The sequence below is a fragment of the Camellia sinensis genome, chromosome 13 (assembly GCF_055761805.1).
Source record: "Camellia sinensis isolate YWXY chromosome 13, ASM5576180v1, whole genome shotgun sequence".
Classification (NCBI taxonomy): domain Eukaryota; kingdom Viridiplantae; phylum Streptophyta; class Magnoliopsida; order Ericales; family Theaceae; genus Camellia; species Camellia sinensis.
The window spans coordinates 103540000-103556519 of NC_138973.1; the positions used below are offsets into that span (position 1 = coordinate 103540000).

Consider the following 16520-nt stretch of genomic DNA (forward strand, 5'->3'; position numbering starts at 1 on the left):
AAATACATAAGTTCTTTTAACAATAATTTTATCCTAAGGGCTTCTCCAATATAGATGTTAAATTTGTGTATCAATGTATGTTATATGACAAAACTAATAAAAGTGAAGTCAAATTTTATATGTTAACATCTGTTAATTTAGTGAGTGTACAAGGGTGTTACAATGAAAATATTGAAAATATTAAAATATGTGTTAAGAATAATATATATCTATTAAAATATCTAGTGTGTTGTAACAAGAGTTGTTCTCTCTCTTACTTCTTTCTCTTTCACTCCTCTTTTTCACTCCACCTTGTTAGAAGCCTCTTCATAATTAACAAACTCCTTCAAATCTCACATCTTTTTTGCTATGTCTTGTACTAAAACACATACTAACATATCCTATGCAACATCAAAATTATACTTTCATCATTTTTTGGATATCCATTGTAGATGTTTTAAAATAAAATAAAATAAAAATTATTTAAAAGTCAATTGCCCAACTTGCCCCTAACATAGAGAACTGATATTTATATGTTACTTTTCACAATTCATCTTGTATTTTAAAAGTGAAGCATGAGTAAGAATTTCTTAATTATATATTGTGTAGCATGACCATTTTGGCCTAAGCAACTATTTTTTTCTTTTGGTTATAAAATGGGAGCCGAGGCCCCAAAAGAAAAAGAATGATAAAGAAATTAGGCAAAGGGATCTAAGTCCCTGCCGATCTAAATCTATCAAGGGAATGATAGAGGTTGGAGGAGCTCGAAGAACTGGTCAGGGAGTCACATGGTATCTAGCTTGTTTGGCCAAACAATCAGTGCAGGCATTAGCTTCGCGCCTAATCCTTTGAAGGTGACATTGCCAATCCCACGCAAGGAGATCCCTGATTCCTTGACAAAGATTAAAATTAGGGTCCACTCTATTCAATCCATTGATAGCTTGAGTGACCTTGTAATCCTTCCTCCCAAGCTGGTTGGAGGCCAATCCACAAGGGCTAAAGTTCAGCAACAAGCACTGATGACTTACCAATGTAATGTCAAATGCCCATAATCCAGTCTCCGTGATCAGTGCCGAGGAGTCTTTTTTTTTTTTTTGTGTGTGTGTGTGTGTGTGTTTTGCTTTACTAATTACTAATCAATGACTAAATTTCTGTTATCTAAATCTAGTGGCTGAGAATTATACATTGATTTTTACTTGTTAGCGTCTCTTATGTCAAGTAGGTTGTTTCTTAACCATTCACTGCCTTGAAGGCAATCAGAAATCATTCATCTATAAATTAAAGCTGTAGTAATTGTTCAGACTCTGCATACAAGCAAGTATATATAACCTGCAAGAACTTTCTGTGCAATACTAAAACCATTCAATACTCTTCTCTCATTCATGACAAAGGAAAAATGATAAAAAGAAAGATTCCACAAGTAGAGCAATACAATTGTCGCCAAGGAGCCAGAGTTCAGAGAACATACCATTTTGCAACACAAATGTCAGTAGATGAATAAATCACATGCATTGCCAAAATGGAATGTAAATGCCGAGAACAATACAAAATGTTTATATGAGAACATCACAACGTCCATTACTAGGGTTCGAAACAAATAACTGTCTTTATATGTATATATATATAAGCTAACCAAGATATGTATACATATAAGCTAACCAAATTAGGCTAATAGGCAACAGAAAAATTAAGTTCAAAATTTGATTAGGTTCTAAATTACTCGTCTGCTAGTTGCTTGATTCATCAAGTGAAACAAAACCAGAATGCTTTCAACCAGAACAAGGCTTCAGAATTCTACTCCACTAGTTAGGATGCTGGAAGAAATTTAGACAACATAGCGGTACGTGACATAACGGCCTGCAGTCTCACTTGGTCGAATAATTTTCACAACTTCCCCACGCTTCATCCCATAGTATCTGGCAACTGGATCAGTCACCTGAATTCGAGGTAGCTGGACTCCAAACAGTTTAAACAAACAAACAAACAAAAAATTAAATCTGGTGGAATCGGAAAAACAAAAACAAACTGAATTACAAATAGATGATGTAGACATTCGTATGAGTCTATAACAACAATCAATATCCAAATAAAAAGTCAGTGAAGAGGATATAAACAGACTGAGGGTGTTTCTCATTAATTCATTCCTTAAATGCATTGAGATCAAACCATGAATTGTTTTGTTAAAATAATGAATCATGAATGGTATGATTCACTTTATTTATCATAATATATTAAAATGAAATAAATATAATATAACTAAATTGTATAATTGTAAATATAACTTCATTATTACAATTAATTGATCTTTCTCTTATTTTGATAAAACGATGTCATTTCATGTATGAATAGCAATGAATCATAGTGAATCACAATTGAATCATAAAATTCACAATTTAAGATTCAACAGAACAAAATGAATCATTTTTAACTCGTATTGAAATGTTAAAACCTATCACCTACTTCACCCACTAAACCTAACCCACTACACCACTACCACCTCACCTACTCCACTAAACCTAACCCACTACACCACTACCACCTCACCTACTCCACTAAACCCACTACACCACTACCACCTCCACTTCACCTACTCCACCTACCACCTCCACTTTACCTACTCCATCTACCACCTACTACCACCTACTCTTCTATATATAGGAATCATTGTAGCATTCAATAATTCAACAATTATCAATATATCAATCAATAATAATACATACAATTTATTCTCTCTCTTTCTCTATACATTATTTCTTACATGGTATCAGAGCTGGTTTAAAACCTAGTATTTTCGCTTCCCCGGCGGGCGGCAACCTCACCTTAGCCGCCCGTCGGACCTCAACCTATTCCGCTGATAAAATCAACAAAGATTTGTGCAACTGTAGTCATGTGTGAGGCTGATGGAGAAGAATTCTTCACCTCATATGACGAAACAGTCTGGAATTGGAAACACTGCAACATTCTGCTCTGGAATTCTGCAGCAGCTAGATTATAGCTTGGTTGAGTGCCAAGCTTTGGTTCTTCCACCCACTCTTGAACTTGCCCAGCAAAGTGTGAAGGTTCATGCTTGTGTTGGAGGGACTAGTGTGCGCGAAGATCAGCGCATTCTCTCCAGTGGGGTTCATGTTGTTGTTGGTACTCCTGGTCGTGTGTTTGACATGTTGCGGAGACAATCACTTCGCCCTGTTTACATCAAAATGTTTGTCTTGGATGAAGCTGATGAAATGCTGTCACAAGGTTTTTAAAAATCAGATCTATGATATTTTCCAGTTGCTGCCACCCAAAATCCAGGTTGGGGTGTTCTCAGTTGCTGCCACCCAAAATCCAGGTTGGGGTGTTCTCTGCCACAATGCCACCAGAGCTCTTGAAATCACCAGGAAATTCATGAATAAGCCTGGAAAGAGAAAAAGCTCATGCTAGGATTTGCGAAGTGATTCGCTGCAGGAATTTTGGCTTTGGATGAAACCCTTACCATACTCCACTCATTCTCTCCAACTGTTCTAACTTTTTATTTTTATTATTATATCAAATAATCAATGCACTCATGTTCCCCACTAACAGTGTCCACTTTTGACCCAAACCATTTTCAATCCATCATTTCTCCTTCACCTTTTGCACCCCACTCACCGACTCTCTCTCCACTTTATCACATGGGTTTGTCCCTCTCTCTCCTCCATTTGATTTCAAAAATCACTTATTTTTATTTATTTTTTCCAAGTCACTTTTCCTCTTTTTTAAATACCCCACTTTATTTTTGAAACAATCGCACTGATGTTTTTCATATAATCCATCTATAAATATTTTTTATCTATTTTCTTTCTCCCTTGTTTTCTTTCATTTTATTTTTATTTTTTCAACAAAACACTCCCCAAAAAAAAAAAAAAAAAAAAAAAAAAAACAACATTTTACAAACTTGTCATTTCTTCATGCCGGGGATCAACCCCGATCAGCATTTTACACCATAAAAAAAAATAAAAATAAAAATAAAAAAAATAAAAATAAAAAAACACAAAACAAAACAAAACACAACCAATACAAATCGGAACAGTGGGATTTTTCTTCTCGCCTATTCCGCCGGTCTTTTCTTCTTGCCACCGTCTTGGGCGGCCCTTGCCGGTGTTGCCTCCGTGTTTCCCACTCCACTGGGCATGATCACTACTCCCTGCTCCTCCACTGCAGCATATGGCGGCCCTCCAAATCGGAACATAAAACTGGCCTTCCGCTTCAGCTCCTTGTTTTCCGCCTTTAGCACACTTATCTCTGCTCGCGCATCCTTATACATGCGTTGGAGCAGAGCCAGTTGGGCGTTTAACTGCTGCACCTCATTCGTCCTACTCTGCAGCCGGTTCGACAAATTTGTAACCGCAGCCATGGTTTCCACACATGACTTCAAGGTATACTGATTGGCCTCCACATCCGACTGCACCGCCATTTTTTGCTCCACCGACCGCATCGGAAAGTTCAACGGAGCAAAACCAGAGGTGTTTGGTTGAGGTTCACTGGCCACCGCACCAGTTATTTCTCTTGTGGACTCGTTCAGTTCTGGAAAGAGCGTGAGCAGACCACGGGAAGAGGAGGCCATGTTCTGGGTAGCTGGACGGGAAGAAGAGGCCATGTTGCTGAGTGTTTCAGAGACGGGTTGGTTACAGAGTATTACAGAGTTTCTTTCTCAGCAAAGGAAGAGTTGTTTTCAGAGGATTTTCAGAAGTTTTTTTGTCTGCCTCAGCCTCAGCATCAACCTTGGTTAAATAGCGAGGCAGCCACGCGTATCGCGTGCCTCTTGCCACCAGAGGACAAAACGGGCGTGCAAGCCAAGGCGCCCACGTGCCTCGCCATCATGTCCGGCACACCTTTTGATGAATTGGGCACGCCTTTTGATGGCACGCCTTTTGACAAAATTGGGCACACCTTTTGAGGGTGCAACTTCTACAACGGTCCGACATGACCCTATAAACTGTCCCGACATTAATTTCGATTAGCTCCTTTATGGGTCCGACAAGACTCTGTAAACTGTCCCGACATAGATTCCGGTTAGTTTCTACAAGGGTCCGACAAGACTCTGTAAACTGTCCCGACATAGATTCCGGTTAGTTTCTACAAGGGTCCGACAAGACTCTGTAAACTGTCCCGACATTGATTCCGGTTAGTTTCTACAAGGGTCCAGCAAGACTCCGTAAACTGTCTTCTACAACGGTCCGACATGACCCCATAAACTGTCTTCTACATCGGTCCGACACGAGCCAGTGTCTTCTACATCGGTCTTCTACAACGGTCTGACACGACCATACAGTGTCTCCTATCCTCTTTTATTTTTTATGTATTTTCTTGTTTTGTTACTCTCTCCAAACTCAAGTTGGTTAGTTCCTATCCCCTTGAGTTTGCGGGGGGCTGTTAAAACCTATCACCTACTTCACCCACTAAACCTAACCCACTACACCACTACCACCTCACCTACTCCACTAAACCTAACCCACTACACCACTACCACCTCACCTACTCCACTAAACCCACTACACCACTACCACCTCCACTTCACCTACTCCACCTACCACCTCCACTTTACCTACTCCATCTACCACCTACTACCACCTACTCTTCTATATATAGGAATCATTGTAGCATTCAATAATTCAACAATTATCAATATATCAATCAATAATAATACATACAATTTATTCTCTCTCTTTCTCTATACATTATTTCTTACATGAAACGTATGAATCAAATTGTGAATAATAAGATTCTAACAACCATGACTCAATGTGACATTATGACTTCAATTTGGAGTGTTGGCCATTAAAGACTTTAATTTATGCACAATACGCCCTGTGGTAACACTAGCAACTGTTTTGCTTGGCAAACTTAAAACAAGGTGAGGAAATCCATCCCTAGAACAGAAAAAAGTGAAGCCCAAGCCAAACTTCATAAGCACGAACAAATTAAACTATGCAAGCATTTTCCCCAAGCTCAATCACTGCCCTTATATAAATACTACTAAATCACAGACATTCATTGCCTTCAATGCAAGTAGTAACATTCTCCCCCTAAAATAGGTGCCAACTGGAGCCCAATTTTCCTTGTTTTCTATACCAAGTTTGACATTCAAATTTGAATTTGGAAATAATTATCATAACTTCTGGAAACAGTAACATCTCCAGCAGTTATGAAGTTGAATTGCTTGTTACATATGGCATGGCATACTAATACAAAGTTTGTGAAGCTAAATCATATTGATCTTTTTTTAATCTAGCAAGTGCATTATTGAAATTCCAGATAACTGACCTGTGTTTCTTTAACGGTGTATCTGTCCAGCAAAGTTTTCTTTTCCTCTTTTGTCAGGAGCTGGTGCTCAGGTACAAGAACATGTTCTTTAATGTTGACCAACAACTCTGCCTCCTATATCAACCAAATAGACAATAATGGCATGCAGCAAAATTAATGGACATTACTGATTTCTCAAGAAATGCAAGACTGATAGATTAAATTAGGGAAAATCTTCAAATGAAAAGAGATCAATGTGAAAAGCATCAAGAATCACCTGGAAAACCTCCAAATGGAATTTTGCTGCTATTTCATTTATGCATTGTTTCGCAAAGGGTGTGAGATTCTGTTGAACAACCAATATTGCTCGGAAAACATTATCTGATTTCATGCGATTGGTATAAGTCTTCATTGTTTTGACACCAACCTTCGGCTCCTCAGGAAAGAAAACATAAATCTGGTCCAAAGAAAACCAACAATCACACAAATAATAGATGCAGTGCTAACAAGCAAGGAGCATAGGAATACCTTCCCTCCAAATATAATATCCACGTCGAAACAGGAAAAAAGTAATTAATCAAGTAGTGTTAGCTAAAATGGTGTAGTTGTCATCTGTTTTGGGATTAGTTGCATAATCATGAGGTAATGTCAACGAACATCTACATCAAAAATTGCTTTAGGCTAATTAAATACATACAAAATATTGCATCATAAATTGTACCATGGAAAACTAAATTGATTGATGACCATATAAATACAGTGCATGGATATTATTATTAAGCAATCCTCTAATTCCTAAACAAAGACCGGGTCAAGTTTATTGAGTTGGGATGAATGGGCCGATTTACATGGCAGCAACAGGTGCAATTGCCCTCACTCATATTTGAACAAAATATTGTTTTATACTGTGATATATGCTTTGTTAAATAAAATACACTCTTTATAGAATTTGCACCCATTGAGTTTGTTTTTTCCCTCATCCCACCTACTAGTCTCTCTCTCTAACTAAATTGTATAATTTGTTAAAAATAGTTATTATTATTATTAGTTGGGTTATCATTCAATTGTAATTATTCTATGCCTTAGGACTCCCTTGTAATTATTAATATTCATTAATATAAAAAGCATGGTTGTCAGAATCCCAATCCGAATCTTACGATCCTATAATCTTATAATCCATTTGAATACAATCGATCCAGATCGTATAAAAAATTCCTTATAGGTAGGATCTTTCGATCTTAGTAATAGGATTTTTCGATCTTGGTAATGGGATCTTATAGGATTGTGGAATCCCGATCCAAATCCAAATCCAAATCCAATCCTATCCAATCCTATTTACAAGCCTTGTTTTGTATTGTATGACATATTTTATTGTAAATTTTATATTTGTTGTCTAAATACCAATTTATGTGGTCAAAATAAATAAAAAAATTAAGTAGTATGAATCAAATAGACTAAGAAAAACAAACTAGAAAACAAACATTCAAATATTGTGGTAATTTAAGAAAATTAACTAGTTGGAAAAGCAAACTTAACTTTAGCGGAGTCTAAGAAGGGTAAAATGATTGCAATTTTATCCCAATTTTTGGAAAGATTATTTTTGTGACTCGAATCCGCTCCACGAGGGATGTTAACGGCAAACCTTATCATTCGGTTAAACTGCTCTTTTGAGATCTTAATCTATTTTCATTTCCAACTTCGTTAAATAATCTCTCTTCACTTTTTATGCATTATTGTAGATTGTAAAGTATTTTGTTATAGAATTCTTCTTCTTCACCTTCTTTTTTGATGAAATACTAAACTTTTACCATCGAGTTTTTTATTGTATAATATTATATGTACATTTTACATGAAATATTATATTTTTCACAATATCTTCACTTCTTTTTAATAGAATATAGGCTCATTTTGTATATACTTTTTAAGAAATATTTATTTAAATTAAATTATTATGTAATTTGTCTGTTCCAATAGGATCTTACGATTCTCGATCTGATTCTACGATCCGATCCTGTAAACACCTCCAACGATCTAACATAAAATCCCGATTTTAACAACCTTGATAAAAAAGGAATGATATCACAATTATTCCCTAATCTTGGTATTCTCTAAAATTATCATGGTATTAGAGCCTAACCCTAAAACCTAAACCCATCTACCCACACAATTCTGTTACCCACCAGAGCCACCAACCGGAGACAACCCACTTCAGCAGCTAACAAGGACCCAGGTTGTTTCGGCTATGTTGATGTCACTCTAGGGTTCGAAAATCACCCTGGTTGGTTGAAATCAGTGTCAAAGGTCACCCTAAGGTTCGAAAATCACCTGGTTTGGTCGAAATCAGTGCCAAAGGCCATCCTAGTCTCTCGTTGGTCGTTGTAGATAGGCCTCCTAGCCTAGTCGACCACTGGTACAGGCTCCCCTTGCCTGGCCGACTGCCACCGACAGCCCCTATGCCTTATTTGGCTCCATGCGACACCTCTAGTGGTATCGTCTCTCTCTCTATTGTCGTCCTTCTCTCCCTTTACTGTCGTTTGTGTGTGTACCCTATTTTTGTGTTTGTTGTTGACTTGGTCATAAGATATTGAACACTCTTGGACTACTCCTTTGAACAATGTCTTGTTTCTTCGTTTCTCTTCTAAAAAAAATAATAAATAAATAAATAAAAACAAAAAAAAAGAGAAAAAAAAAATATCTCTATGAGTTCTTAATTCTTTATGTTGTTTTTCCCTTACACCACCATCTTCCGGGTTTGTGATTGACACTAGTTTTGTTGAGGGTTCGGTAGTACAGTATCCATGGCAAATTCAATCAGTTTGTTCACTACTTCTCAGATACCTAGGAGTGAGAGTTTTACTATGCCTACTACTATGACTGAGCAGAAGAAAGATGGGGTATGTTGATGGCAGGATACAGGCACCCAGCACCACTGACCCGAGTTATGACCAATGAGAGATTACCAACTCTTTGATTATGGGTTGGCTTACTCATTCAATGGTACTAGAAATTGGCGAGGGCTACTTGTATATGGAGACTGCCCAGGATGTTTGGGATGTTGTGATTACCACCTATTCCCACCAAGAAAATTTCTCACAGGCATTTGAGTTGAGCCGCTCTATGAAGAGCTTGGTTCAGGAAGAGCAGACAATTCTTCAGTACTTCACCTTCCTCATCAACGGCTGGAAACGCCTTGATCACCTACAGCACTATAAGCCTGTTTGCACTGCTGATTCAGTCGAGTACAAGAAGTTCATTGCATAGGAAAGGATCTTCAAGTTTCAGGCATGTCTCAATGTGGAGTATAATCCAGTTCGAAGTTGAATTCTGAGAATGGACACTCTTCCTTCACTTCATAAGGCATTTGTGTATGCACAGAATGAGGAGAGTTGCTGGTCTGCTATGATGTCACCTGTCTCTACTGACCGCTTAGCATTATTGTCTACCCCTAAAGATGGCATCAGCCTGACTCCCATCCCTTCATCTGCCACCAAGCAGTCTGTATTCTGTGATTACTATCGCAAGCCGCTGCATACTCGTGAGACATGTTAGAAGCTTCATGGGACTCCATTCAAGGGCCGAGGTGATCGGTTTGGGTCTAGAGGAGGTCGGTCAAGCCAATCTAGAGGATGTAGCTCTCATTCACAGGCTCATCAGTCTAGTGTTGTTGATATACTTGATTCTACTTCCGCTTCCGTTGGCCAGGCTTCTGATGGTCTCTCTGGCATGACAACTCATGAGCTTGAGGATATTTTGCGTCACCTGCTAGACCGCCAGTCTTCTACTGCTCTCAGTACATCTTTCTCATCGTTTGCCCGCTTAGGTAACTTAGCCTCTTCTCCTCGTGTTTTTCTTTCTCAAAAGTCTCTATCCTGGATTATTGATTCTGGTGCCTCAGATCATATGTTTGGATACTCTAACCTTTTCTCTGCCTATAAGTCATCTTTAGGTCACGACAAAATTAGGATTGCAGATGGCAATTTTCTTCTATTTCTGGGAAAGGTTTGGTCCATGTCACTCCTATCATCCCTTTATCTTCTGTTCTCCATGTCCCCAATTTTTCTGTTAACCTGTTATCCTTGAGCCGTATTACAAAGGATTTGAATTGTAATGTGACTTTTTTTTCCTAATCATTGTCTTTTTCAAGACCTTGTCATGAGGAGGACGATTGGCAGTGATAGTGCAGAAAATGATCTCTGCTTCCTGGATCAACTCAAAAAGCTTGCTTATTCTCCCACCACAAGTCTTACTACCAAAGATGATTTATGGTTGTGGCATCGGCGTATTGGACATCCTTCCTTTTATTTACTTACGCATTTATTTTCATATGTTTTTGCAAACAATAATGTGTCTGAGTTTCTTTATGAGTCTTGTCAACTTGGAAAACAAAGATCTTCTTTTGCTTCCAATTTTAATAAAAATTTAATTCCTTTTTCATTAATCCATTCTGACGTCTGGGGTCTATCTTGTGTTGTGTCTGTGAAAAGTCATCGATAGTTAGTTACATTTATTGATGATTTTTCTCGTACTACTTGAGTGTACCTCATGAAAGACAAGAGTGAGGCTTTCTCTGTGTTTCGCAATTTTCATTAGATGATTTGTACTCAATTTGCGGTCACTGTCAAAATCTTCCATTCTGATAATGGGAGTGAATACATAGATTCTGGGTTGGAGCAATATTTTTCTGCTCGTGGCATTATCCATCAGACCTCTTGCACCAATACTCCTCAACAAAATGGGGTGGCGGAACGCAAGAATCATCATTTTATTGACATGGCTCAGTGCATGTATTTTTCTATAAGTGTGTCTCGGTCCTTCTAGGGCGACGCTTTTCTCACCGCTGGCCATTTTATTAATCATCTTCCTACTCAGGTCTTGCAAAAACAAACTCCCCTTCAAGTCCTCCTAGGTTACGAGTCCTTGTTTTCTATTTCTCCCAAAATATTTGGTTGTGTCTGTTTTGTCCACAATCACTCTCTTACTCGTGATAAATTGGACCCTCGCTCCCTCAAATGTGTTTTCCTTAGGTACTTTCCTACTCAAAAAGGGTATAAGTATTGTCACCCTCCTCCTCGTAAGTGGTTTGTGTCCATTGATATCACCTTCTTTGAGTCTCAATCCTATTTCTTGTCCTCTCCGGTGTCACAGTCCTCCCTTCAAGGGGAGCCTTGGTGTGAAGTGATTCCTGTGATTCTTATGGAGGAACCTGTTGATCTTACACCACCACCTCTTATTGGCACTACAGAACCCAATGTCACCAAGAATGGAAAAAGGCAAGTTTATGTCCAGGACAAAGACAGATAAAAAGTTATCTGGATACAAGAGATCACTTCTGCTCACCCACTGCCATCTCCTACTTCTAATGAGGGTCCAGGTAACTTTGAATCTCCTGAGTCCACTGATTTTTATACTCCTATTGGTCTTAATGTTGTTATTGCCAAGAGAAATGGTGCGAGATCTTGTACTCAATATCCTATCTCAAATTTTGTGTCTTACTCTCATTTGTCGTCCTCATATAGAGCTTTTTTGTCAAATATTTCCTCTGTTAGCATTTCTAACCATTTTCAGGATGCTCTTGATACCTCTGAGTGGAAATTTGCTATGATTGAGGAAATGAAAGCACTTAAAAAGAATGGTACTTAGGAATTGACTGAGTTACTTAAGGGCAAACGACCTGTGGGATGCAAATGGGTGTATACTATGAAACACAAAGTCGATGGTTATATTGAGCGTTACAAGGCTAGACTAGTGGCAAAAGAGTTCACTCAGGCATATGACGTTGACTATCAAGAGACCTCTACACCCGTGGCTAAGATGAATTCAGTCATAGTACTTCTCTCTCTAACAGCTAATCTAGATTGGCCACTTCATCAGTTTGATGTAAAGAATGCTTTTTTCTATGGTGCCCTAAAAGAAGAGGTATATATGGACATTCTTCCTAGTTTTGAGGATCATTAGACAGAGGGTAAAGTATGCCGGCTTCGGAAGTCCTTATATGGTCTCAAACAGTCTCCAAGGACTTGGTTTGAGAGATTCACTCAGGTTATGCTTAAATATGGCTTCAAACAGAGTCAGGCAGATCACACCTTATTGGTGAAACATTCCTCACATGGTAAGACTACAGCGCTCATTGTTTATGTGGATGACAGTTCTTACAGGCGATGATAGTGAGGAAATACCTCTGTTGAAGAAATATTTAGCAAGTGAGTTTGAAATCAAAGACTTGGGGAGTTTGAAGTATTTTCTGAGAACTGAAGTTACTCGCTCCAAGTCTGGGATATTTATCTCATAGAGAAAGTATGTGCTTGACCTGTTGAAGGAAACTAGAATGCTTGGCTGCAAGGCCTGTGACACTCCACTGGAACCCAATCAGAAACTGGGAAATGATAAAGAAGGAGCAGCTATTGATGGAGGAAACTATCAGCGATTAGTGGTAAGTTCATCTATCTATCTCACTCTCGTCCTGATATTGCTGTTGATGTCAGTGTGGTTAACCAGTTTATGCATGCTCCTCATCAGATTCACTTCGAGGCTGTTATAAGAATTTTGAGGTACTTGAAGTCTGCTCCTGGTAAGGGTCTTTATGTTTTAAAGCATAATCATCTTCATGTGAAAGCCTATACAGATACTGACTAAACTGGATCAGTAACTGATAGGAGGTCGACGTCAGGGTATTGCACCTTTATTGGAGGCAACCTCGTTACTTGGAGGAGTAAGAAACAGAATGTGATTGACAGGTTAAGTGCTGAAGCTAAGTTTAGAGTTATGGCACAAGGGGTATGTGAGCTCTTATTATTCAAGTTATTGTTGAGTGATCTAGGTATTGATCAGACAAACTCCATGCGTTTATACTATGATAATAAGGCCGCCATCAATCCGGTTCAACATGACAAGACAAAACATGTTGAGATTGATCGCCATTTCATTAAGAAGAAACTCACTAGTGACAAAATCTGTACTCCATTTGTGCAGACTAGTGAACAACTCGCTGACATCCTCACCAAGGGAGTTGAGAGTAAACCATTGCATGACATCCCAGGCAAGCTGGACATGAGAGATATCCTCACACCAACTTGAGGGAGAGTGTTAAAAATAGTTATTATTATTATTAGTTGGGTTATTATTCAATTGTAATTATTCTATGCCTTAGGGCTCCCTTATAATTATTAATCTTCATTAATATAAAAAGGGGATGATATCACAATCATTCCCTAATCTTGGTATTCTCTAAAATTATCATAATTAACTTAAATCATCATTGAATTAACAGATTAGATAATTATAAATTTTGTTTATGTAAGGGATGAATTTTTTATTTATTTATTTATTTTTATTTATTTACTTTTTTTTTTGGAGAGGGGGGGGGGGGGGGTTGTGAAGAATTAGATTGTTATTTAGGAAAAATTTCATGTAATGTCAAGATTTTTTTTTTTTTGATAAATATAATTTAAAGATTTTTCCTAAACAAAAATCCTTGCTCCACCCCAATTAGGAGCCCCACCAGAATGATCGAATGTAGATCATGTAGTAGTACTAGTAGATTAAATTTCCTTTCTTTTCAAACTAAAGCAAGCCACTTGCTGCTACAAGATTCATCACTTCTTCTATTATTGAAGATGGTACTGAAGCTCAGAAATAAATGGTAACACACCTCGGAGCTATCATCGCGCTTGACTTTTTTGATAACAAGGTCTTCCCTTTTCATGTTCTCGCCAAATCTATGAACGAACTGAGGTTTTGTCTCTAAATCGGAATCTACCACCACATATCCCCTGTCCATCAGCATTTGCATCACCGTTCTACGGATTCTGTATAGCCTTGTGATTTCTTCGTCTGAAGTAGACATGTTGATTTGCTGATCAAGTTTTCCAACAGAGCATATCAACTACACAGTACTTAAAAAAATTAAATAAAAAAAAAAAACTGTCCTAAATCATTAGCTTGTTTGGCATCATGCAGAAACAAAGATGTAGAAACAAAACAGTGTCTGGTTAACCCAACAAAAAGAATACAAAAAAACAAATACAGGAGTATGTTAAAAAGTATTATAAATACACAACAAAATCACAAATTAACAATATAACTTGAAGGGTAAATTTAAAAGAATGTCACGTAGGTTATAACAATCCAAAGCACAAAAAATACGATCTATTCTTTTATATAAAATGTACACCCCAAAGAACACTTTCATGTTTTTTCTTTTTTTCAAAAATACCCCCTGCTTTCAATAACTATGACATTCTATAATGCTAAATAGTTTTTCTCATTTGTCAAATTGTCCAAAACTACTAACAGGTTTCCTCATACAAAAGCTGGTAAATGGTTTCATCATTCATCAAACTGCACAAAAATTTAAATGTATAATAATGGTTAAATAAACCTATTGCATCCACACCCATTGCTAACAATATGAGAACATGGTTCATTTGATCTGGTTGTATATTCTTTTTCCTTTTTATATGTGTTTATGCCTTTGGGGTTGTTTGTACCAAAAATAACCAGCCAATTGTAGCGTACCATGTGTGCATGTGGTGAGGCAACGTAAGGGACTTTAGCAGGTTTATGTGGTGGCAGAGTTGGGAAGGAGATGCAATCATGGTGCTGATGTGATTGGAACAAATCCCTAAGTTCTACACACTCCCTTCTCTCTCTCTTAAAGGATATACTAGGATATATGTTAATATTTATATATTAAATATATTTGGATATTGGTAAGGTTCAAACAGTTCAACAGGACACGGGACTTTGATCCAATGGCTACCATATCCACTACCAGAAGCAATCCAACGGTTCTATTTCAAAATGTGCAACGGTTCCTACAAAGGAGGCATGTGTTGACCAAGTCAAGACAGGTGGCAGCCATCCAAGAACCCCACTCACCATCCAATGGCTCATGTTTACAGGAGGATCTAATCAACCCTATTCATGAGGAACTACCCAACCACCCGTTGAGAAAAAGGAGTTGGGACAGATGTCATTCCAGGAGGCTATCTAGTGCCCCACTTTTAGGAGATCATGAGAGATTCTCGGGAGGCTGTTGCTAATTTCCAGGAGGCAATCACAATTTTCAGGAGGCTTCAGCATATATAAATACAAGAAATGAAGATGGAGCAAACCCGAATCAATCCAACATTCAACACAACTTAGTACATAGCCTAGTGCTATTTATCCTTAGTTTGGCCGTAGTTCAACTTAGGAGTAGACCTGAAATGCATCTTTGCCATAGTTTTAGCCTTAATTTCCTAGTTTTCAAAACACCCGTGTCAAATTAATTGTTTTTGGCGTTCATAGGAATTGTTTTGAGACTTAAATTGTGTTTACATTCATTTTGCAACTCAATTTCATGTTTTCAAACTTATTTTCATACTTTCATGCGTTCAATCCCATGAATATATAAAAGTTTATTTTCAGGTGTTTATTCCTGTCTATTTATCTCTCTTTTTGAGATTCAAAACTCCATGGAGATTTTAAATCCTCTCTTTCCCTTTGAGCCTCACATAACCTCCTGTTTTTCAGAAGTCAGATTTTTCTAAAAGTATTATCACAACTTAAGCACTGTTGCCTTGGCATGCCCGCAACTCATCCAAAACCTCCTAGTTTTAGTCAAAAATTATATTTTGGTATTTTTTGCACAAACAGGGGCAAACTGAATCTTGATTTCATACAACTTAATCAAAGAAAGCCCTTTCACAAAATATATATATATATAGATATATCATTGGTTGTTGTTGTTGTTGTTGTTGCCAATAGTTAATCTTCTAGCATGGTTAGATTAGACATTGTATAAATTTTCATGGTATGTAAACTTTTCTGAGGGAGAGTAGTTGGGGTACCTGGAGCTGCCGGAGCCTGAGAAAAAGCTTCGTGGGCTGTAGCTGAAGCGAAGCGGCTGAAGAGAGAATAGAGAAATCGAGAATGAACGACAAAGAAAAAGCCCTAGTTTCGAATATATATATCTATATATAGGTGCTCTCAAACCGACGTGTTTACTCTGCTTTTAATCGCAATATGGTTTTGTTGGGGTGGTTTGTTCAGTGTTCACGGTCGTCCTGGGATCTTCGGGACTTTTATGTTTTAAAAAAAATAATAATGAAAAATGAATAAGAAAATTTTTTTAGGCACGTGTAAGTGATGAAGAAATTAAAATATAATTGTTATAAAATTATTGAGTGAAAATATATTTTATTAAATTGATTGTTAAAAATTTGTGGTCAAAATATAAAACAAGTCCGATTAATTTCGACTTTCAAATAAATTTTGTAAAATTATCTACACATAAATAC

The 16520-nt window shown here is 37.5% G+C and overlaps 1 protein-coding gene across 3 annotated transcripts; it reads right to left on the bottom strand.

Moving 5' to 3' along the window:
* Nucleotides 1–1469: 1469 nt before the first annotated feature.
* Nucleotides 1470–16319, bottom strand: LOC114271476 (DNA-directed RNA polymerases II and IV subunit 5A). 3 transcript variants are annotated; one of them, XM_028213094.2, is made up of 5 exons: nucleotides 16071–16319; nucleotides 13889–14092; nucleotides 6518–6697; nucleotides 6262–6375; nucleotides 1470–1930 (listed from the first exon to the last, which is right to left on the bottom strand). In XM_028213094.2, the coding sequence occupies exons 2-5, from the start codon at nucleotides 14081–14083 to the stop codon at nucleotides 1805–1807; spliced, it is 615 nt and encodes a 204-aa protein (XP_028068895.2). In that variant the 5' UTR covers nucleotides 14084–14092; nucleotides 16071–16319; the 3' UTR covers nucleotides 1470–1804. The 3 variants fall into 3 exon arrangements, with proteins under 3 accessions (XP_028068895.2, XP_028068894.2, XP_082759181.1); XM_028213093.2 differs by having other exon boundaries at nucleotides 13889–14122; nucleotides 16071–16308; XM_082903055.1 differs by having other exon boundaries at nucleotides 13889–14132; nucleotides 16071–16275.
* Nucleotides 16320–16520: the final 201 nt, after the last annotated feature.

Coding starts and splice junctions, on each gene's coding strand:
- LOC114271476 (XM_028213094.2), bottom strand. CDS start 14,083: ATGTCTACTTCAGACGAAGAAATCACAAGGCTATACAGAATCCGTAGA. Junction 6,698..13,888: donor AGCGCGATGATAGCTCCGAG/GTGTGTTACCAT, acceptor TCTTTGGACCAG/ATTTATGTTTTCTTTCCTGA. Junction 1,931..6,261: donor ACACCGTTAAAGAAACACAG/GTCAGTTATCTG, acceptor TTTGGAGTCCAG/CTACCTCGAATTCAGGTGAC.